The sequence below is a fragment of the Orycteropus afer genome, unplaced genomic scaffold (assembly GCF_000298275.1).
Source record: "Orycteropus afer afer isolate SDZICR_OR568_19922 unplaced genomic scaffold, OryAfe1.0 scaffold00043, whole genome shotgun sequence".
Classification (NCBI taxonomy): domain Eukaryota; kingdom Metazoa; phylum Chordata; class Mammalia; order Tubulidentata; family Orycteropodidae; genus Orycteropus; species Orycteropus afer.
Window position 1 is genome coordinate 1,344,919 of NW_006921630.1, and position 23,989 is coordinate 1,368,907.

Below are 23,989 nucleotides of genomic sequence, written 5' to 3' on the forward strand. Positions count from 1 at the left end.
AAAAAAAAAAAAAAAAAAAGACTAAGTTTGCTGGCTTGATAGAGTCTGGTGGAACCCCTGAGACTGTGGCCCCTAGCTATCCTTCAGGTCTGGAATTGAACCCACTCCTGTGGCTTCCAGACAAACAAAAGGCAGGCATACTAGCTGAACATTTACATTAGATAGATAGTAGATACACTTCTTGAAGAGATCAATCATGGGACAATAGAAGGGCTGTGTATGCACAGGGAGACAGCTCGGGGGCCGGGAGTACATGGGAGGGAAGGACACAGGGAAGAGTTAACTATGGGGAGAAAGTGGGAAGAGAGCAGTTGCAATGTGGGAGATTGCAGTCAATGTCATGAGACAAAGTGTATGTGAAGTGCTGTATGGAAAATGAATTTGCTCTGTAAACTTTCACACAAATCTTAAAAAAAAGAAAAGAAAAGGTGAACTACAAAAGAACTTCTCTACCAGTGGCAATTATCACTATGGGGAAAAAAAAAAAAAAGAATTAAATCATTTTGAAAGGCTTCTTGCTGGGAGAAATGTACTTAACCAGCTTATGCATATAGGAAAACTTAGCACTGCCATTTTTAATTATAAAGATGATCTATATAGATAATACATTACCATTCTATTATGCACCATTAAATTCTTTCACATGCTGTAAGATGAAAAATGTAGATCCTGTGGTAAATTAGCAAAAGTAGAATATGTAAATTTAAATCTATACACAATCTAATATCTAATGTAAAATCATATTTAATCTTGGCCTTCTAAGGAGTAAACAATTTGCCCTATAACTGAAGATTTCCTTTAATTTGATTTAAAGTCACACATCAGTTTTCATTTGATGATTCTGCTTTCAATTCAAGAGTTTGTAAAAAAAAGTATCCTGTGTACTGCTGGAGTTCTAAATGTCAATTATCTTGAAAATTTGAAATAAATCTCTTCAGCCAAGTTTGAATCATGCAAGAGGTTAAAATACATCAGTTGACCCTCAAAGCAATAATATAAAGATTTCAGGAGGGAAATCCAATTATTCTACGCAAGGAAGAAATACTGCCTCTTTGAAAAAAATAACTCAAAAATTTTAAGATGTGATTGAAAAATAACAAAAGCAAAAGGTTTTTCAAAGTTTTAAATTGCTCAAGTTACCAGTCAGGGTATTGGTTTTCTGCAAGTCCACGATTTTGCTAATGGTATATTTATATTGGGTATAGTGCAAGACAGGACTTACAAATTCTCATTCATACCATGTCATAGGATACAAAAAAGGTTTACCTTTGCCTCTCATTTTCTCACTACTTATACTATTTATATTTTGTGTTTAAAACAAAAGATAGCACATGCAAAATGTAAAAATAAACAGTGGTCCTTGCATTAAGGCAATATGGATGAGAAAACTGTAAATACAAAATGAGAGAAATGTAAGCTTTAAGGTTTTCACAGAACCATTAATTCCTTCTGCACATATTGGAAATATTTAGGATTATCAGTTAAGCTTTTAAATATACATTTTCTTAACAAGAAAGAAAAAGCTGGGTGTATTCATGTTTTGAAAATAATTCTTTTTCAAATTATGCTATTTTGAACCAAACTGAAAACCACATCAATATTGATCATCACAGTTAATGAAAAATAGCCCAGCTATTGTTATTTCATAACCAACAGGGTCTGGGTAACAATATTCATCTAAGTGCATTTACTGCACACCACTGTTATTAGTCAAAGGATTTTGCTATCTCTGACTTTTGCTATGCTGCCATTCCAGATGCCTCAAATGGCTTCCTCTTTTACCTCCAAAGGATATGGTGTAAAGTGTATCAAATAAAGTCTACCAATCCCTGAGTTTCTTCAGAAGGAATCATCAGAGACTCTAGGAACGGCATCTTCAAATAGATACCCTCCGGCTTGATTTCTAAGCTGAGGGAAGATAGACAACTTCAGACTTTGAAACTGTTTCTAGAATAGAATCTTAAGGATGGGAAAGGCAGTGTGTGAGGCTGTGTGCCATGGAATAGGAAAAGAGGAAGTCAGAAGGCAAAGTGGGCTGAGGTAGACTCCATTGTAGTACTCATATTTTCAGTTCACCCTGGGATGTTTATTCTTTTGCAGAAGCTAAAGGCCTTCCAGAAATCTTCATGGGAGATGTGGGCTCATCCACACCCAAAAGATCAAGCTAGAGACAAATACAAGACTTTCTCACTCTCATCCTGTACAGATGTCCTTTGCATCTTTGCCTCCTTCAGCTTAGTTGGAAATATAATAAAATAAACTAAATTAAGCTGAAGAAATAATCTCTTCTATTTTATGTGGAAATAGAATGTCACTGGTGGTCTGCCATGGATAACTTCCATGGATGAAGAGAAGATCTCAGGGATAGCTTAAAGCTCACTTTTTGTTCTCTCTCAATTCCAGTATCCACTATCCAGTAATCCTTGCCCAGTCAGCTACCCAGGGATGTCATTAAAAAAAAAAAAAAAAAATTACTAATGTAGGGCTTCTCATAGGGATGTTATATTTTAAGGGCACAACCTATTTTCTCAAATCCTTTGGCATTCTTGATCTGTATATTTCTCTCTTCAAAACCACTTACTCCCACTAACATGCACACACACTGACATACACATCCTTTTCTAGGGAACTTATTTCTATGGAACTTAATCTTCATTTTGAGGATAAAAAGTGTCTGTCTCCTCACTATACTGAAGATACAATGCAGCAAGTAGGACAACAACTTGCTACTGACAAACTTCAGACTGTGTTTGCCTTCCTTTGATCTTCACACTGTCCACCCTCCCAAACCCTAACTACACGTGCTTCTGCCATATTACCTGCTGTTAACTCTTCTATTCAGGATCTTCCCTTTAGCAGTATTACTCATTGGAATTTCTATGTACTTTTCTCAACCCTAAACATTTATTCAGTGAGACAAAAACTGGTTCCTTGAAATAGCCATAGACTCCTTCCCCCACCAAAATACTACTACGATGGCCATTACTGTTTTCCACATTGGTGGGAGGACATGGATGGCTTGTGGGAAATTCACTTTTGCTCCCTTCTTTTCAATCAGATCATATTATAAATGTGAAGACAATCTGTCCTCCACATCTGTCACCTCAATTGGTGCCAAGACCAATTCAGCTGATCTGCCCAAGCTCACCACTTTCCTGAAACTAACAGTTATGTTGAAGAAGGTAACATTCCCTTATAGAAGAAACACAGGGCTTTGATTAAGGATATACAAGTACTGTAACTTTCCTGATTTAAATTTCCAATTAATTCATAAATGTAATGCAGAGCAATGTCAATTATCTGCCTGCCTTCTGACCTTATCTAGACATTGTGGCTTACCATTTGCTGTGAAAGAACTCCATCATATAGTTTAAATAACACAGCATGTATATATGAAGGAAACTTACCAAGCAAGGGCTCATGATGACATTGGTTGAGGAGGAAATGAAACACATTTTGACAACTTTTATTGGGAGATTTTCTATTCCAACTTTTGGATAAACTCTAAAAACTCATTACTGTTGAGTTGGATCTGACTCATAGCGACCCCTCCTTTGGTTTCCGAGATGATATCACTATGGAAGCAGATTGCCCAATCTTCCTTCTGAGGAGTGGCTGGTGGGTTTGAACAACCAGTCTTCTGCTTGGCTTTCAAATGCTGTAGGCGCTACGCCACCAGAGCTTCTAACTTTTGGATAGTAAATTATACACACACACACACACACACACACATAATTTAGCATGTGCTCAGCTGCCCCAGTGTAATTAATAACAAAAACAAAAACACGATAAATTAAAATAGAAAAGACTGGATTGGTTCTCTGCTGAGTTTACTAACAGTGAAATATCCTATAGCCTCCATACGTATGGCCAATGAATAATCACTGCCACATCTCATCTGATATCAGGCTACTCTGTGAGCAGATGGTGTATTGGTTTGAACCAAATACAACAGATATTTTCCATCTTAACTGGGAAATTCGCCCATTCATTCCACAGATATTTATTAAGCATTAAATAAAACAAATGTAACAAAAACCCCTGATTGCCATCATACTTACTTTCTAGTGAGAGTCTAGAACCAAAACCAAAAACCCAAACTCACTGCCATTGAGTCAGATCCCACTCATAGCGACCCCTCCTTGGGTTTCCAAGGCAGTTTCACTGGGGAAGTAGATTGCCCAACCTTCCTTCTGAGCAGTGGCTGGTGGGTTTGAATCACCAGCCTTCTGGTTAGTAGTCAAACGCCAGAACAAGAGTTCCTAAAATTTTAGGAAGAATCTTCTAATTTTCTTTTCGTTTTAATTTTCTTTCTCTTTCTTTTTTAACTGTACTGCAAATACACACAGCAAAACATACACCAATTCAACAGTTTTTACATGTATAGTTCAGTGACATTGATTACATCCTTCAACTATTCTCTTTTTCCAAATTATTCCACCACCGTGAACATAACCTCACTGCCCCCTAAACAAAAATGCTCCCTTTCCCCCTCCCTCCCACTCTTCTAATTTTCTTGAGCCCTCAAATTTCAGGATGACAGAAGGGATTCTGATTGTGAACTTTCTAAGCTGGACTTGAAGAAACGGCAAGTATCTACTGACATTCCCTTTATTGTAAGAGAAGAGAAAGCCAGGATTCTTACTTTCTCTGACCTGGCAAAGAGAGAAAAGCTTGGTTGAAGCAAGCAGCTTAGAGATTCAGGGAACAAATAATTCAAACAATTATGGAACTATTATCAAATATTCTAATCTAGTAGTTGAATAATTTCAATCTAAGACAATACATTGCCCCCATTAGATGTTACTTCTGTTTTATTTAAAAAGAAAAAAAAATCATTCCATGTCTGGGCCCATGCTTAGATCAAATAGTTTGGTAATGATGCTATAAAAACAGCTGCAAATTTTATTTGCACCCCAGTGAATTTATTTTGCCACTGAGTATATTCTGTGCTTTTAGAATGTTGCCTACACTAAGATACTTTGGGAAATTTACTTATTAATATGGTCAATGGTGATTACGGATTTAGGTCATTGTAGAGCTTTGTCTAGGGTACTATAATGGCTAATTTTATATATCAATTTGGCTAGGCTATGGTTCCCAGTTTTTTGTCTAAACACAAGTCTAGCTGCTGTTGTGGAGTGGTTAAATGTCATTAGATCAGTTGCCCATAAGTAAAATGGACTGCATTCCATAGTGTAATCTCATGTGATGTAATGTACCAAGACTTTTAACATCAAGGTATCAGAACCTGTTATCTGAGAAGCCAAAGACAAGCTGTTCTTACCATAACAGAGATGTGGAGGATCCTCAGCTCCTCTTCTGCTGACTCGTGCTGGGGCTCTTCTGTTGGGTCTTGTCCAGGAAGGCTCGGAGCACCATCTTGGTGATGGATGTGAAAAAGTAAAGTGCCATTCTCCAGCCACTGTTGCCTCCAGCGTACTAGAGGGATGTCCTCCGTGTTCCCTGAGATCTCTACAAGACAAACACCAAAGGCTCAGATGAGAATTCAGATTAAACCAAATTTTCCATCTTTCTCTTCCTGTACACTGGTACCGATTAATAGGTTTAAGCTGAAGGCAATAAAAGATTCCAATTGCAGTTAGGTCAGGCTTACTGCTGCTTGAAATCTCAAAGAAGGGAAGAGACACTGAGAAGAAATGAATTATCCACCACAGGTCTTTCCACCCTAAATCTAGTGAGCCAGGCTCTCACTCACTGAGAAAAATACTAATGTGAAAATTCAAGTTCTTCCTCTTATTTCTATGATCAATAGCATCCTTCACACAGCACAGTTTGAATACCTGATAGCCCCAAGGTAAATACAAGGTTGTTTGTCTCTTGTAAATTTGAAAGTATAAGTTCCCCAGCAATTACTTCTAGACACACCAGTGAATTTACCAAGAAGAGTGTTGGTAATTACTGTGCAGAGAACTGGCATTTATGGAACAGTCCTGGGAGGTTACTGCAGAGCAACTGGGGCTGACAGGTTATTTTGAAAACCATAAACATTTGGCTCATAGTCTATTGGAGATGTCTGATAACTTTGTGTGACAGGTAAAGTAATTTTTTTTCTAATTCTCTTTCATTTTTCCCTTCACTTTTGCAGAGAATAGTGGTGAGACACACGAACATGGTAAAGAATTGGGCCATTAGCACAGAGACTAGCATTAATCTGCTTCTTAGGGCTTTAAATCAAGGCATTGAACTACTGTCAACAAATTAATAACAAAACACCAGAAACCTACTATGTGCTTTGCACTGTAGTAGGTAATAATCTAGTATTGAAAAAATACACTGTGTATATGCTCCCTCTCTCTTTTACTCCTAAAACATATAATTTCTAAGCTTTCAGACATCCCACAGTAGAGAAATCTGATTAACCTAGCCTTTCCTGAACTTCATTGCCCCTCAAACCGTTTTCTTTGCTTAACAACAATTGTCACCCTAGGGAACGAGTATTCTGCTGAATCCACTTTTCAACCCATTGCTTTCCAAAAACTTTATTTTAAAAAAAGGCATGGCTTCTTCTCTCAAAATTTATCATCTTTGACCAAAAAAAGAAAAAAAAAAAAATCCACAGACATAAAAAAGATTTAACAAGACACATTTAGAATAGTACTCTCATCAAGTACTGGAGACATAAAGAGGAAAGCAATTTTAAGTATTTATGGAGTTTATAAATATTCTTCACTATTTGTGGGAGGGCACAAATAATATTCTTCTTTCTTTATTTATTATGTGCCAGGCATTGTTCTCAGCACTGAAATGATAACGTAAATGAGGCCCTTGGTAAGTTCTCCAAATCAGCTCACCATGAGTGAATGAGTAAATGTGGCAAATGTTACACCAGATGCATGACAAAGTTTTGTGGGGATGTATAGAGAAGGGCAGTAGACTTCTCAGGGGATGGTATCATTGGTGCAGGGCCTTGAAGGATGAGTGAACTTCCTTCCAATAGTTACAAAAGTAGGGAAAGGACACCAGACACTAATAGGAGAATAACATGAGAAGAAATGAAGAAGAATAATGACTGCTCCCTCAGAACAGAACAGGTCAGTTAGTAGGATTTCTATGAGCCACAGATGACTACACTGTCCCCAAAAAACATCAATATCATTCCCTATCATATGCTATCATTCTACAGACCAATGAGAAGAGTAAACTTGAGAATATGAATGGGGAAGACGACTTTGCAAAGAAAAGGTGATCTGAGTTCATCTTCCTCCTTAGCTCTTCTCTCTAATCCCATAGTGGACTCAGCCATCGTTCTGATAAGCTATCCATCATCCAGGAAGTGATGGTCAGACACAAGTATCCAGAAGCTGCGGTACATGGAGGGTATGAAAACGGAAGCTTCCCTGCCTTTGGTCCTGGTTTTCTGTAGTTCACCTTTCTGCTAAGAAGGCCTTTCCAGATTTCCAGGTTGAGAAACCGAACACGTGCAACACTTCACCTGCAAGCCTTCCAATCACAAATCCTGCTCAACGGCACTTATCCTTTCCAATCACTCATGATGCCTTCACCACATCAAGCACCCAGCAGATGCCTCCAGGGAAACACACCCTTCTTCTCCAAGTCCATTTGCCATCATAGCAGCAGAAACCAAACAACTTCTCCTTCTCACCACAGACATAAAACTCACAAACAATAATGGCTCCTAATAGAGCACCTAATGGAATAATTAAATCACCCAGAACAACACATGCCCAGCCTCCAGCCAATACTACTTCAACCCAGCCTGAGATTTATTCCTCACATGTCTGGGTGCCACTTCAGCCCTTCCTGTAATTATTCAGAAGGCATCCAGCACCTCCTACCTCTATATCACTTAACTGGATTTTTATTTCCCAAGGGATCTTCATCAAGTAGGTCAGGCTCATTACCTTTGTTTTAACTGTGAAATCAAAGACAAGTAAATAACTGGACCAAGGTCACACCAACAGAAATAACATGAATGAAATTCTATGAAAGCTGCTCTAGCCCCAACACACACACACACACAACAGTCAACATGAACTCAGAACATGCAGAGAGAGAAAGCACTTGGGCAGAAAGCCAATATAGTCTTTTAGAGGCATTTTTGCTGCAACATTTTATGTTTTTACATAGGTCTTAGTGTCCCATGACTTTTTTAAAAGTTGAGATAAAATTCACATACCATAAAAGGTATACTTTTAAAGTGTGTAATTCAGTGATTTGTAGTATATTGCCAAGTTGCACAACCATCACCACCATTTAATTTTCATCACCCCCTAAAAAACTCTGAGCTCATTACAAGTCCCCATATGGATATTACCCTATCACTGACAGCATTGTAATTCAGGATAGATCTTGAAACATTCTCTGTGATGAAGAATGCTATGCCATTCCTCTTCAATTTGTCATTCCTGGCATAGTAGATCATATGGTGGTCTGATTCAAAATGGCTAAAATCAGTCCATTTCAGATCACTAATGCCTAGGATATCAATCTTTTGTGTTCCATTTCATTTTTGACAACTTCCAATTTTCCTTGATTCATGCTTAGTACATTCCATGTTCCAATTATTAATGGATGTTTCCAACTGTTTCTTCCCATTTGAGTCATGCCACATCAGCAGATGGAGGTCCCGAAAGCTTTACTACATCCACATCATTAAGGTCGACTCTACTTTGAGGAGGCAGCTCTTCCTCAGTTGTATTTTGAGTGCCTTCTGACCTCAGGGGCTTATCTTCCAGCATTATATCGAACAATGTTTCAGGGCTTGTTGTTGTTGTTGTTATGTGCCGTCAAGTCAGACTCATAATGTTTTCTAGTACTATATCAGACAGTGTTTCACTGCTATTCATAAGATTTTCACTGGCCAATTCTTTGAGAAGTAGATGGGCCCTTCCTTCTTCCCAGTCTGTCTTAGTCTGGAAGCTCTGCTGAAACCTGTCCAACATGGGTGACCCTGCTGGTATTTCAAATACCAGTGGCATAGCCTCCAGCATCACAGCAACACATAAGCCACCAGAGTATGACAAACTGACAGATGAGTGGTGGCCAGCTACTTGGCCAACTGACTGGAAGAGATCCATATTTGTACTCATCCCAAAGAAAAGTGATCCCACAGAATGTGGAAATTATTGAACAATGTCATTAATATCACATACAAGTAAAATCTTGCTGAAGATAATTCAAAAGTGATTGCAGCAGCACATTGACAAGGTATTTCCAGAAATGCAATCTGGATTCAGAAGAGAACGTGAAACAAGGGGATATCATTGTTGATGCCAGATGGATACTTACTTGTGTTTTACTAACTATGATCCACTGTGTGGGGCATAACAAATTATGGATAACATTAAAAAGAATGGGAATTCCAGAACACTTAATTGTGCTCATGAGGAACTTGTACATAGACCAGGAGTCTGTTGTTGAAACACAACAGGGAGATACTGCATAGTTCAAGATCTGGCAGGGAGTATGTCAGGATTCTATTCTTTCACCATACATATTCAACCTGTATGCTGAGCAAATAATCCAAGAAGCTGGACTATATGAAGAAGAATGCAGCATCAGGATTGGAGAAAGATTCATTAACAACCTGCGACATGCAGACAAACACAACCTTGCTTGCTGAAAGTGAGGATGACTTGAAGCACTTAGTGATGAAGACTGAAGACTACAGTCTACAGTATGGATTACACCTCAATAGAAAGAAAACGGAAGTCCTCACAACTACTAGACCAGTAAGCAGCATCATGATAAATGGAGAAAAGATTGAAGTTGTCAAAGATTTCATATTACTTGGTATCATAATCAACACCAATGGAAGTAGAATTCAAGTAATCAGATAACATTGCACTGGGCAAATCCACTGCAAAAGACCTCTAAGTGCTAAAGAGCAAAGATATATCTTTGAAGACGTAGGTGCGCCTAACCCAAGCCATGGTATTTTTAATAGCCTAATAAGCTTGTGAAAGCTGGACAATGAATAAGGAAGACCAAAGGAGAGTTGATGCTTTTGAGTTGTGGTGTTGGCCAAGATTACTGAAAGTACCATGGATTGCCAGAAGAACTAAAAATCTATCCTGGAAGAAGTGCAGCCAGAATGCTCCTTCGACGCCAGAATGGCCAGACTTTGTCTCACCTACTTTGGTCATGTTGTCAGAAGAGAACATTACCTGGAGAAGGATATCATGTTTGGTAAAGTGGAGGATCAGCAAAAAAGGGGAAGGCCCTCAACAAGATGGATTGACACAGTGGCTGCAACAATGGGCTCAGATATAGCAAGGATTATGAGACCAACACAGGACAGACCAGTGTTTCATTTTGTTGTACACAGGGTCACTATGAGTCAGAGCTGACTCAATGGCACCTAACAAAGCAACAACAACATTAGGAGTCCAGATTATTTTTATGGGGGAAGTTGTTCTGCTTCAGGGACCTAAGAGTGATAGTACCAAGAAAAGGTGTAGAGTTTCAAAGAGATTCTACCATATGGAGGAAGACTGAGAATACAGAATCTCTGCCCTTGACTTCCAGGTCACCCCTTCAAGCACCTCTACGAGTTATTTATGTCCATCCCTATGGATGGTGATATACCAATTCTGCTTAGACCAGATGCATCTTAGAGGGCAGAGAATGAGGGAAGAATTGTGCCACATCTGCCAAGGACATCCATCATATTTTACATTCAAGGTAATGACAGAATGATAACTTCTTCCTTGAATTTTTTCCTTTCCTGTCAGGATTTTTTTATTTTTTATTTATTTTTATTTTGATTTGGGTGAAAGTTAACAGAGCAAATTCATTTTCCATACAGCAGTTCACATACACTTTGTCTCATGACATTACTTTGTCTCATCACAGTGACTGAAATTTCCCACAATGCAATAGCTCCCTTCCCACTTCCTCCCCATAGTTACCTCTTCCCTGTGTCCTTCCCTCCCAGGCACTCCTGCTCCTGAAGCTGTCTCCCTCTGCATGCACTGCCCTTTTATTCTCCCATGACTGATCTCTCCAAGGAGTGTATCTACCTGTTGTAAATGTTCAGTTCCTATGCCTGTCTTTTGTTTGTCTGAAAGCCACAGGAGTGGGCTCAATTGCAGACCTGAAGGGCAGCTAGGGGCCATTGTCTCAGGGGTTCTGCCAAGTTCTACCAGATCAGCAAACCTAGTCCTTTTCTTTTTTATGATTTTGAGTTTTGTTCCACATTATTCTCCCACTCTACCCAGGATCTCCTACATAGATCCCCCTCCAAGTGGTTGACAGTGGTAGCCAGGCACTAACTAGTTCTTCTGGCCTCATAGTCATATAGGCTGAGGATTGCATGGTGTACCAGTCACTTGGAATAATTGTTTCCATGCATCTTTGGTTTACTTCATTCTTCTTTACTCTGGATGAGGAGAGATTCATCATTGCATCTAGATGGCCACTTGCAACCTTTTAAGATCCCAGTACTACTCACCAAAGCAGGATGTGGAACAATATTTTTTGTGTAGTATGTTATGCCAATTGAGCTTGATGTCCCCTTCCTGGCAGGATGTTATATGATGTGAAACTAGGAACACATTACTTATGCTGTATCTGGCCTGAGTCAACCAATGGAAAAACACACAAGGCACAATAAATGTCTCATGAATTTCTTCACCATTGGGGCTGAGATCAGAGCCTTATTGTACATCAATGTAATCATGTTGCTCTGGATGTCAGCAGAATATGTCAAGAAGAGAAAACTCTCAGAAATCATTTCACCAATGCAAGTTTCTCTGAAACCCCCAGAGAGCAATCTTTGGAGGTGATAAAACAGTTACTCCAGACCAAGGCTTCCTGAGGGCTGTGGATGAGACAAAGCTTTTGCCATAATGTACTGAATAAAACAAGTGCCAATGGATCCTATATAGCTATCTCAAGATGCCGCAGGTGACATGAGCACCAATACCATAATCATACTCTGGGGGTGAGATACCTAGAAAAGCAAGACTGTCCTGATTGAAAGCACCATGTCCTCTTCCTCTTTCCAAACCTCATACTTCTTAGCATCTCCAAAACTTGTAGACCTGCCGGAAATCCACAGAAACCAGGGTGCCATTCATTCTTATATACAACAATTATTTTTGAAGCACACTGTATTTGTCACATTCAGCAAACAGTGCTGCATCTTTCCTGTTCTCAGGAGTTTTCAATCTTGTTGAAAATTTTTAAGACATGGCCATGAATAACTCCACAGAAATGTTGAGTGAGAGGACGGAAGCTGGCCAGGCAGAAATGGATGGGAAGGAATAAAATGGAAAGAAATGTTGGAGAGGCAATTCCAGTGAAGAGAACAGTGTATATAAAGACACAGAGGACAGTGTGTGTTCGCAGGACTGCAGGAGGAGGATCAGGAGAGAAGTAGTGGAGGACTGAGGCTAAACTTGCAGATAGATATTAACTCTGAAAGGGTCTGAATGCTAGCTTGAGGAGTTCAGAACTAATGGAAAGTCACCCATGGTTTTATTAAGCTGGGAAGTAAACTAAGCCATGATTTAGAAAGATCAGGAAGAACCAGAAAGAGAATAGCAGACAGAGTAGACTCTAGTGTGGTCTCATTGTGAATATGATCCTGTATTCTGCCATGGTCAAAATACTGAACTGGGACTCAGGAAGCTTAGATACGGTCTGAGTAACCAGATGGCTGGTGGTTCAAACCCTCCAGCCACTCCTTGGAAGGAAAATTGGGCAATCTACTTCTGTAGAGATACAGCCTTGGAAAGCCAAGGAGGCATCGTTATGAGTCGAATTGACTCAAAGGCAGTGTGTTTGTTTGTTTAAAAAAAAAAACCTTGAAGGAGTTGGCTAGCTTTGAGTTTTCTCATCTGTCTAATGAGGATCTGGGAGATGTACTTCAAGATCTTCTTGTAGCTCTGACTTGCCTCAGTTGGAAGTCCAAAATGGTGTACCATGCATGAGCACCTATAAAGACAATGATTTTTGTTTTCCAAACTCTCTCTCAAGTCCAAACTGTACTCCATCCCTCCTTTCCCTCTCAGCACAGAGTGGACATACTTGGGATGACATGAGCAGATTAAAAGTCAGGCCCATCTTCAGACTGGACCTCAGTCTGGTGAGAAAGATACTCATTCATCCTGGTACAGATATGTGGCTTCAAAGAACAGAATATATAGCTTCTGCATGCTCTACAGAACTGAGATGCTGGTACCTTGGACAGAGAAAGTGATAGGAGAGGATCATCTGGTATGGGAAAAGGCAGAGAGAAGGAGAATGAGATGAAATCACTTTTAAATTAGCCTTAATTATTTTTCTACTATCAGCTTGTGGGCTGTGAGCTTGTAGAACAGTCTATTTGTGGGGTTAGGTTAGGACATCCAAACTTTTATTGCAAAAATTTCTCTTCCACTCATTACAGCTTTTCCATACCACCTAAGTGTCCTGTTCCTTCATTGAGCATCATGCTGAGAGCCCCTGAACTGATCTGCTAAGAGCATGTCATGATCAGAATTTCCGTAAAAGACCACCTCACTGAGGACCAAATTCAGGATACCCTCTTTCAAAGAACTTAACAATTCAAAGTCATATGTGGAACTAAACTTGGGAAACTCTCAAGAATCCTTTAATTCAACTGAATAACTTAGAGTGGCTAGTGGCCAGTGGCTCTAGAAGTGCTGGCACTGTGGGTCCCGTTTTCATTCCTGGCAAAGCTGAGTTTCAGGCTGAACCCAGCTGAGCAGTAATGAGGTTGCTGAGGTTGAGGAGGTCAAGGCAGGAGAAAGCATTAACTTGTCAATTCTTAGCCTCATGTTGAGGGCACCTGATGAAGTGACCCCATGGTCTACAAAGGTTGAGGGTGACACCCCCCGATGGCCATTACTGACTATTAAAAGACCTTGCTTAGATCAGGATTTTCGAACTTGCTGTTAGTCTTGGAAGCCTTTCTCCAAACAAAATCTAATGTGGTCTGTAAGAGGTTTCCCAGGGCAGAGTTAGAAAAGAACTGGCTCAACTGGAGGTCAAATAAAGCCCAGTACCATGAAGGGCCCCTGCTGTTAGGGAGCTCGGGTCTCTATGAGTTATTAGTTTTGCTTGGCTCTTTTTCAGTTCTATTAAGGCTAGTATTGTGGATAGCCTCATATTCTTTAAGAAAGAATTAGAAGGAAAAAGGAGTATCTCCAAAAACAAATTCTGGCTCCACCTTCACTCCATGTTATAGCAGCCATCATTCTGAGTTTCTCAATGTGATGAAGATTAAGCTCAGAATTTTAGTAGTGATAAGCTGACTGTCCCAAACTAAGAATAACAGATGGTTCTTATCTATCAGATAGACACTATCATTAAGGTTACTAAAGATAGACCTGTGATAGAATCACCCCCTTCCCTTCTATTCTTTTTTGCTTTCCTTTCCCACCCCCCTGTAATTTCAGAGTTTGAAAGATATTGATGGTAGGTCTAGTTTCCCACATGGTTTCATTACAGTCTTCTGACTAGGACTATTAGCAGTGGTATTAACTTTCAACACCTTTGTAAGAAAATAACCTGCTTAAGTCAGGGGTTAATAACAGTAGGGGATCACTAATTATCCTGCAAATCTTTACCCTGGTATCCAACGTGACCCAAGTCTTTAATGTCTCTAAAACGGCAGCCTCTAAAGACCCCAACTTGTTCCATAAACATAATGAGAGCAGCACATTAGTGTCCTGGCCATCTGTGAAGAAAGATGAGGGACAGATGAAAAAAAGTCAGAGGAGAAAGAGGCAGAGAGAAAGGACAAAGTCAAGAGAAGTAAGAAAATGAGACTAGCCAGAGAAACAATATCCACTGGGTAGAGCTGGCTAGGCCTCCACATCTCGACCATAGGGGCCATCTGGTATTGAGTTCTGAAGTGATATAATCCCACAGCCCCGAGTAAGAGCCACAAAAAATGAGGTGCCCCACTGGCCTTGAATTCAACCAGCACAAATGCCAGGAACACCAGTAAAACCCACTGCCATCAAGTCAATTCCAATTCATAGCAACCCTTTTAGGATAGAGTAGAACTGTCCCATAGGCTGTAAATCTTTATGGAAGCAGATTGCCTCTCATCTTTCTCCCACGGAGCAGCTGGTGGGTTCGGACCACTGACCTTTTGGTTAGCAGCTGAATGCTTTAATCACATGTCACCAGAACTCCTGGAACACCGATAGTTTGCCTGAAGTTTGTGTCAGACAGGCCTGACTGAGGGAACAACAAAAAGAGAGATAGCATAGCCAGGGCATTCTTTTGTGAAAATTGGTTGATGTTCAGAGACCAACTGGGAATGGAACTCTCATTGTAGTTCCTGTATTCAATTCCCTGTCTACTGCTTCCCATTGTCTCATTCTCTTCCCCTTGCCTCCAAACTGACTTGAGCAATGGCTACAAAGTATGTGGAGAAAAATCTTTATAACAAAATGGCTTAAAATATTCAAAATTCTCTCACCCAACGGGAAGTTCCTTTTTTCAAGTAACTAGAAACTTCTTGACTTGCTGAGATTTGGAATAGAAACTTCTACTCATGTCCAGGTGAAAAATAATTGGATTTCTATTTCCCCTGCTTGGTGACATTTGCCCTCAATGGCAAAAACAAAAGAGCTTCAAAGCATTAATGACCCAGTGATGAGAAATGGAATGGCAGGTTAAAGAGAGCATTGGACTGGGAGCCAAAGAATGGAGCTGCTATAATCTCTCTGCAGCTCTGTTTTCTTATCTTCAAATGATGGGACTAGAAGGTCACTAAAGACTTTCCAGCTCTAACCATGTTACTCAATGACGCAAAACCAGACAGGACATTTGGCTCTAGTTAGGCCCCAAATCAGGTTCAGGCTGAGTGTATTTGCAATGACAACTGGGTAAAAGTCTCTATGGAAGTTTTTCAAATCTGACTTTCCTCCTGGAGCTTGGAATGCTTCCAACTCAGTCCAGCCTATCAGTGATAGAGTAAGAATTGACTGTACTGAAACTCATGAGAATGACCTATTAAAACTTCATTCAATGACTCACAATTGGATAGAACCATCTATATATAGATGTTTCCAAATAGTTCCAATGAATTGTTAACTCTTGATCAACTATGTTTATCTGGACAAGGGTGGTCTAGATAAAGAAAACTTGAACCGACCTCTCTCTGCAGCCCCACCAATATCCATTTATGGAGTGTACTCTAAAAATCTAGAAATGCTAACTTCCTTTTACAGCTGCCCACCTACTCATTTCTCCTTTTCCAGCAGAGGCTAACATAGATGAAAATGAACCAACACAGGAAGCAGGAATGATGACAGAAAGAAAATGAGGACCCTGGCGAGCCCATAGCTTGCTGTCTCTGGAGGCAGGTGGAAAGCTGCCACAGGAAGCGGAGGGTGGCTTTTCACATCAGGCTTGATGGAAAGCAGTGAAGCTTTCTATGCATGCTGCTAGAAGTAGGTCACTCTCCACTACTCTGTGCTGGCATGAATAGCAATTGAGCAATACATGAACATTCTATTTACCTTGCCATGGAAATGAAAACATTCCTGTGGGGGGGAAAATGCAGCCAAAAGGTTCTGACACAACCAGAGAGATGAGGAGGCATTCAAATGGCTTCTGATTTCATCCAAAATGGTTTGCTTGTTCCTACCTCAGTCTTTCTCTGGATCTTTTCAAACCTCTGCAAAGAGTTTATCCACCTGATACTCATTAAAGTCTCATTTGAAAGGGGTGGGGGAAGCCAAGAGCTCTTTGAAAAAGGCAGGGTTATCTGAGCCACAGATGTACTGGTAAGAGGATTTTTAAATGTATCTAGTTCTATTCTCCACTGCCACCCGCCTGACCTTTGTAAATTGAGATAACGGCACACATTTAACAAAATCTGACATCAAGTAAGAAGTGTAATAATATTTAAACTCTGTGATGTTAAAATATGTATTTACGGATCATTTCCTACATTGTAATGAGAATAAGTCATTTTGAAGCCTGAAGTTTCACGATTGGAATTCTGATTTGAGCTTTGCAAGTCCTTGGGGGCCACTTCCCTGCAGTACAGCACTGGAAGCAAAATGGACACTTGGGTTTTGGAAAGCTGAGGCAGGCTGCAGGGTGGTGGAAAGGAGACTGCCCAATGGACCCAGTGAGGGCTCTAGACATTCCAAATCCTGCCTCTTGTACTCCTGTTCTTTCATTAACACAGAATTGATAGAAGTCTCTGGTCCTGATCCATTCCAGTAAGCATCCTTCTATGGCTCTTACCTTATAAAAAAGATGAGTAAACTAAGTTTTAATGACAAAATATCATCTGTAAATGTCTTACAAAAGAATAGTCTGTTGCTTTTCCTAAGCTGTCTTGATTTATCTCCATCTTTGATTAGTTTCCATTCACTTGCATTTCTACCTTTATCTTGATTCAACTCAACAAGTAATGATGCACTTATTGTATGTCTGGCCCTGCTAAGAAGCCCTTTAGACATTCATAACCTCACTTAATCCTCAATGGTCCTTTACTATGGGTATTGATATCCCCATTCTATAGCTGAGTAAAGAAAGCCAGGTCCAGAAAAAATCAACTTAGGTGACCAAATTCACTCACTTAGTAAATATTAGAATTAATAGTTGGGGGGGAGCAGGTGTGGGACACCAAAGTCTCCTGACTTCAAGGCTATTGTTCCTTTCAACAATTGCAACTCTCATTCCTTCACCAATATACTCACTACCAATCTGCCCCTTTTCTCTTGAATTTCCGCCACAGTCTCATCACTATTTTCATATCTTAAATGGCATTAACCACCACTAGTCTGTCAGTTTGTTGAACTGTGGTGACTTGCATGTTATGGTGATGCTAGAAACTAAGCAACCAATATTTCAAATATTAGTATCTGTCTTGGAAGAATGGTCTTTAGAAGGGAGGATGGCAAGACTTCATCTTACATACTTTGTACATATTAATCAAGAGGGGCCAGTCTCTGAAGGAAGATACCATGTTTAGTAAAGTAGAGGGTCAGTGAAAAAGAGGAAGACCCTCAATGAGATGGATTGACACAGTGGCTGCAACACTGGGCTCAAATACAGCAACAATTGTGAGGATGGTGCAGGACTGGGCAGTGTTTCATTCTTTTGTACCTGGCATTGCTATGAGTTGGAACCAACTTGATGACACCTAACAACAACAATAACAACAACAAATGGCATTAAAATTCTCCTTGAGTTTAGTGTTTCATTTTCAGTAAAACTCCACACATATTCCCACTGGAAGGTGACCTCTACCCTCCCCCACTTCATCCATGGATAATTTTCCTTTCAGCTGCTCATGACAGAACCTACCTGTATCAAAGTTCAAGGAATTAGCCGGCAGAGGTGTTGTTGATATTTCCGTTTCCCACCTAGTGGCACTGGCCCATTAATTAGGGGTTGCAATTATAGCAATAGCTCTGGTGGTGCAGTGGGCATTTGACTGTTAACCAGAAGGTTGGCAGTTCAATTCCACCAGCCAGTCTACAGAAGGAAGATGAGGCAATCTACTTCCATAAAGATTTACCACCTTGGAAACTCAATGGGGTTGCTATGAGTTGCAATAGGCTCAATGGGAGTGGGCTTTTTTTTTTTTTTTTTTGGTTTTGCAAGATTGAAAAAAAAGATGCTGGGTTTTCTGCTTCAATATTTAGAAGCACACTCTAAAGGAACACAGTTCTAAATTTCATAAACAAGCCATTTGGATTGTGAATAAAAGCGATGGTAAATGGAATCAGCAGATTATTAGACTTAAGTCAGGACACAAAGATATAGGAACTTAGGAAGAGCTGTGTGGTATCTACACCTCCTCTGACCAGTACTCAGTCTGTAACCAAAAAGGCACAAGGTCAGAAGGCAATTCTGTGCCAGGGCATACTTATCCTCCCTGACATCAATTTTAAAGCTGAGCTTGATCTTAGCTTTATAGCAGCCAACTATGTCTCTTTTATGTGTAAAATTTTCAGTATGCTGTCTCCATCTCTCTCTCTCTCACTCGCTCTCTCTCTCCATCTCTCTCTGTATACATACACACACACACACACACACACGTATGTACATATATATACACATATTCATATGTACATACGTATGTAGTGCCCTCCTTGGGAAATGAGTTCAATGTGAATATCTGCTGAGTGAAGCAGTACTTTCTTTCATTTGTCCTAAACTCATCTTACACAGGTTTTAAACAGAGCTTTGAATCCTGTTGTTATCATTGCTGTTTGTGCCATTGAGTCAGTTCAGACTTCTAGCAATTGAGTATTTGCTGAACAAATACTTTATATAACAAATATTGATCATGTCCTTCTCTTTGTCTTTCCCTTTGTATATGGAAGACTCATTCATATTCTTGTCATCCATTTTTGGATGCAGTGTCTAGAATGTGTTACACTTTTTATTCTGCCTTCATAAAACCACACCCACTTCCTGCTGACCATTATAGCTGCCTTCCTGTGCACTTTCGGTGGATTCATTGCATGTATTCCCTCGAGCGGAGTAATGCAGCATAGCAGAAACAGGAAGGGTTCTAATACTGGAAAACCTACATCCAAGATCAGGATCTTGTACCTACTACCTCTGTGATCTTTATGATTCAGTTTTTCTAGTTCCCAGAAATGGTGATAATGCTAACATCTACCTCATGGAGTTGTTAAAATGAAAATGCATGTAGAAATGCAGAGGCACATATAGCATGCTCTTATACATAACCTGTAGTTATTATTTGTATTAATATTATAGTTAAAAATTAATGACAAGAATAACTTACATAATTCCTAGTTAAATTTCAAAATGGTTCTACATAAATAGAGAGTAATATTATGTTTCCTATGCCTTTTCTAAGGACACTTTTGTCACCTTGTTAGCCAGGGCAGCATATTAAAACCAGAAGCTTAACAAAACAAAACAAACCTGATTGCAATTCGTGGTGATCCCACAACTTTCATAGTAGAACTGTAGGATTTTCAATGGTTGTAGTCTTATGAAAATAGATCACCGGGCCTTTCTTCTGCAAAAATGCCAGGTAGATCTGAACCACCAATCTTTAAGCTTGTGGTCAACTGCAAACCAACTGCACCACTCAGTAATATTGCCAGTATATTTGGTCAATGTATTTAGAGAATGGTTTTAATAAACTCTGGGTTATTTTCCTGCATCACTGATGACACAGCAGATAGCCTTTTATTTTATAGCCATAGCTAGAGACTTTATCTATGATAGCATTGCCTTGAAGCTGATCACATGAAAATCACCTCCCTTTTTTCTGCCCTCTTCTAACATTGATTCTTATAATTTTACGGTCCATCCCCATCAACTTGCCTTTTTACTACATAAAGTTTAAACCAAACTCACTGCTATCAAGTCCATTCCAACTCATAGCAACCCCCATTGTGTTTCCAAGGTTATAAATCTTTACAGAAATGTATTTCTTCCACAGTACGGTTGCTGGTTTGAACCACTAACCACTTGGTTAGCCTCCAAATTCTTTAACCACTACACCACCAGGGTTCCTTATATATATAAAGTTTAGTATTATCTAAAACATTTATAAAAAATTGTAAATAATACTGTTTTTGTATTTGAGACCTCATGTTCAACAAATGGTGGTAACTTAAGTTTATAACACAGATTTTAAAGCTTTTTGATCTGAGTAGATCTCTTTGATCAGTTTGCATGGTATACCCCAAGAGAACACGGATTGTTCAGGTTGATTTCACTTTGAAGGCACCCACTGTTAAAGTGCTCCTTACACTAGGTTCAATTAGTGTTGATGTATTTATAGATTACATTCATGTTCATCAATTTTGATGGTTTGCCCCAATAAGAAGCTCTGATCACCCAGCATCCTTACAAAGAGGGATCTTCTGACAGATAACAATGAACTACACAGATACTCTGATAAACCTCTCCAATTTTATCTCCAAAATTCTTCAGGCTGTATGGATGCAGACCCATTAATTTAATTAGACTTCATCCCTGGGCAGTAATGTGCCTGACTATTAACTGAAAGACTAAAGGCTCAAGTCCACCCAGAGAGAGGTTCCTCAAAAGAAGGGGCCTGCTGATCTGCTTCCAAAAAAAAAAAACAGCCATTAAAACCCAATGGAGTATTACTCTGACACAAACCCTATGGAGTGCTACTCTGACACAGATGGGGTCTCCATCAGTTGGAGCTGGTTCTACAGTAACTGGTTTGCTTATTTTCTTACCTGGTTTGGAATACTCTTAGTATTTACTGTTAATTTTCTTAGTACTTTCATTTAAAATTTTAACATGCTTGTGGAAATTCCACAGATTCTCCAATAGAAATGGAGAAAATTTTTTCCATTAGTCATATTTCTCATGTTCCCCTCGACAACCATGAAATGATCTGGAGGTTTTCTGGCTGGTGCCATGTCCTTACACATCTTATACCCCTGATGGTTACTAAAATCTGTTTTTGGTCAACTAATCCCTACTTAACACCCCATGTGTCATACATATTGTTGTTGTGAGGTCCTGTCGAGGCACTTGTAACTCATAGCAATCCTATGCACAGCAGAATAAAACACCGCCTGGTCCCACGCCAGCTCCATGATCCTTGCTATACTTGAGCCGATCACTGCAGCCACTGTGTCAGTCCATCTTGTTGAGGGCCTTCCCCTTCTTCATCAACCATCCACCTTACCAAGCATGAAATCCTTCTCCAGGGAATGGTCCCTTCTGATAACATGACCAGAGTAGGTGAGATGAAGTCTGGCCATTCTCGCTTCCAAGGAGCGTTCTGGCTGCATTTCTTCCAGGACGGATTTGTTAAATCTTTTAGCAGTCCATGTTACTCTCAGCATTCTTTGCTAGCACCACAACTCAATTTCTTTGGTCTTCCTTATTCATTGTCTCACATGCATACGAGGCAACTGAAAATACTATGGCTGTGTCAGGCACACCTTAGTCCTCAAGGAAATATCTTTGCTCTTCAGCACTTGAAAGAGGTCCTTTGAAGCCAATTTGCCCAGTGCTATACATCATCTGATGTCTTGACTGCTGCTTCCATTGAAGTCGACTGTAGAACCAAGCAATGTGAAGTCTTTGACAAATTCAATCTTTTCTCCTTTATCATGATGCTGCTTATAGGTCTAGTTGTGAGGATTTTTGTTTTCTTTATATTGAGACGTAATCCATACTGCAGACTGTAGTCTTCAATCTTCATCAGTAAGTGCTTCAAGTCATCCTCACTTTCAGCAAGCAAAGTTGTGTTGTCAGCGTATCACAGGTTGTTAATGATTCTTCCCCAAATCCTGATGCCATGTTCTTCTTCATATAGTCCAGCTTCTCAGATTATTTGCTCAGCATATAGATTAAATAAGTATGGTGACACAATCCCTTCTTGATTTTAAACCATGCAGTGTCCCCTTGTTCTGTTCGAATGACATCTCCTGGTCTATGTACAGATTCCTCATGAGTACAATTAAGTGTTCAGGAATTCCCATTCTTCTCAATGTTACCCATAATTTGTTATGATCCACACAATCAAATGCCTTTGCATAGTCAATAAAACATAAGTAAACATCTTTCTGGTATTCTTTGCTTTAAGCCAAGATTCATCTGACATCAGCAATGATATCCTTCGTTCCATGCATTTCTGGAAATTCTCTGTCAATATATTGCTGCAATCATTTTTTAATTATCTTCAGCAAGATTTACTTGCATGCGATATTAATTATATTGTCCAATAACTTCCACATTGTGGGATCACCTTTCTTTCAAATACGTACAAATATGGATCTCTTCCAGTCAGTTGGCCAAGTAGCTGTCTTCCAAATCTCTTTGCATAACTGAGTGAGTGCCTCCAGTGGGGCATCTGTTGTAGTGGGTATTCCATCAGTTCCTGGTGCCCTGTTCTTTGCCAATTCCTTCAGTGCAGCTTCAACTTCTTCCTTCAGTACCATTGGTTCTTGATCATATGTCACCTCCTGAAATGTATGAAGATTGACCAGGTCTTCTTGGTACAATGACTCTGTGAATTTCTTCCATCTTCTTTTAATATTTCCTCTATCATTCAATATTTTGCCCATGTTATTGTTGTTGTTATGTGCTGTCGAGTCAAACCCGACTCATAGCGACCCCTCCTTGGGTTTCTGAGGCAGTATCACTACGAAAGTAGGATTGCCCAAGCTTCCTTCCGAGGAGTGGCTGGTGGGTTTGAACCGCCAGTCGTCTGGTTAGCAGGCAAGTGTCTTTGCCAGTATGCTACCAGAGCTCCCCCAATATTTTGCCCATAGAATCTTTCAATATTGCAACTCGAGGCTTAAATTTTTTCCTCAGTTCTTTCAGCTTGAGAAATGCCCAGCGTGTTCTTCCCTTTTGGTTTTCTTACTCCAGTTATTTGCACATTTCATTATAGTAATTGGCTTTGTCTGCTCTTCTGTTCAGCTCTTTTATCTTGTCACTTCTTCCATTTGCTTTAGCCACTCTCCATTCAAGGGCAAGTTTCAGAGTCTCTTCTGACATACATTTTGAACTTTTCTTCTTTTCTCATCTCTTTAATGACCTCTTGTTTTCTTCATGGATGATGTTCCTGATGTCATCCCATATTTCTTCTGGTTTTCAGTCATTGGTGTTCAATGAGTCAAAGCTATTCTTTAGATGGTCTCTAAATTCAGAGGGGCTATATTCAAGGTCATATATTGGCTCTCATGGACTTGTTTTTAATTGTCTTCAACTTCAAGTTGAATTTGCATATGAGCAGTTGATGGTCTGTTCCACAATCAGCTTCTGGTCTTGTATTGGATAAAGATATTGAACTTTTCCATTGCCTCTTGCCACAGATGTAGTCAATCTGATTCCTGTGTACTTTTTCTGGTGATGTCCATGTGTATAGCTGCCATTTGTGTTGTTGAAAAAAAGGTATTTGCAATGAATAAGTCATTGGTCTTGAAAAATTCTATCATGCGATCTCCAGTGTTATTTCTGTCACCAAGGCCAAATTTTCCAACTACCAGTGATTCTTCTTTGTTTCCAACTTTTGCATTCCAGTCACCAGTGATAA

General features: G+C 39.6%; 1 protein-coding gene across 1 annotated transcript in view; it reads right to left on the reverse strand.

Moving 5' to 3' along the window:
- ASTN1 (astrotactin 1) overlaps positions 1 to 23,989 on the reverse strand; it is a 500,284-nt gene that overhangs the window by 307,379 nt on the left and 168,916 nt on the right. Inside the window, exon 2 of the mRNA XM_007937608.2 lies at positions 5,288 to 5,475. Within this exon, the coding sequence (XP_007935799.1) occupies positions 5,288 to 5,475 (188 nt within the window). The remainder of the gene's footprint in view (positions 1 to 5,287; positions 5,476 to 23,989) is intronic.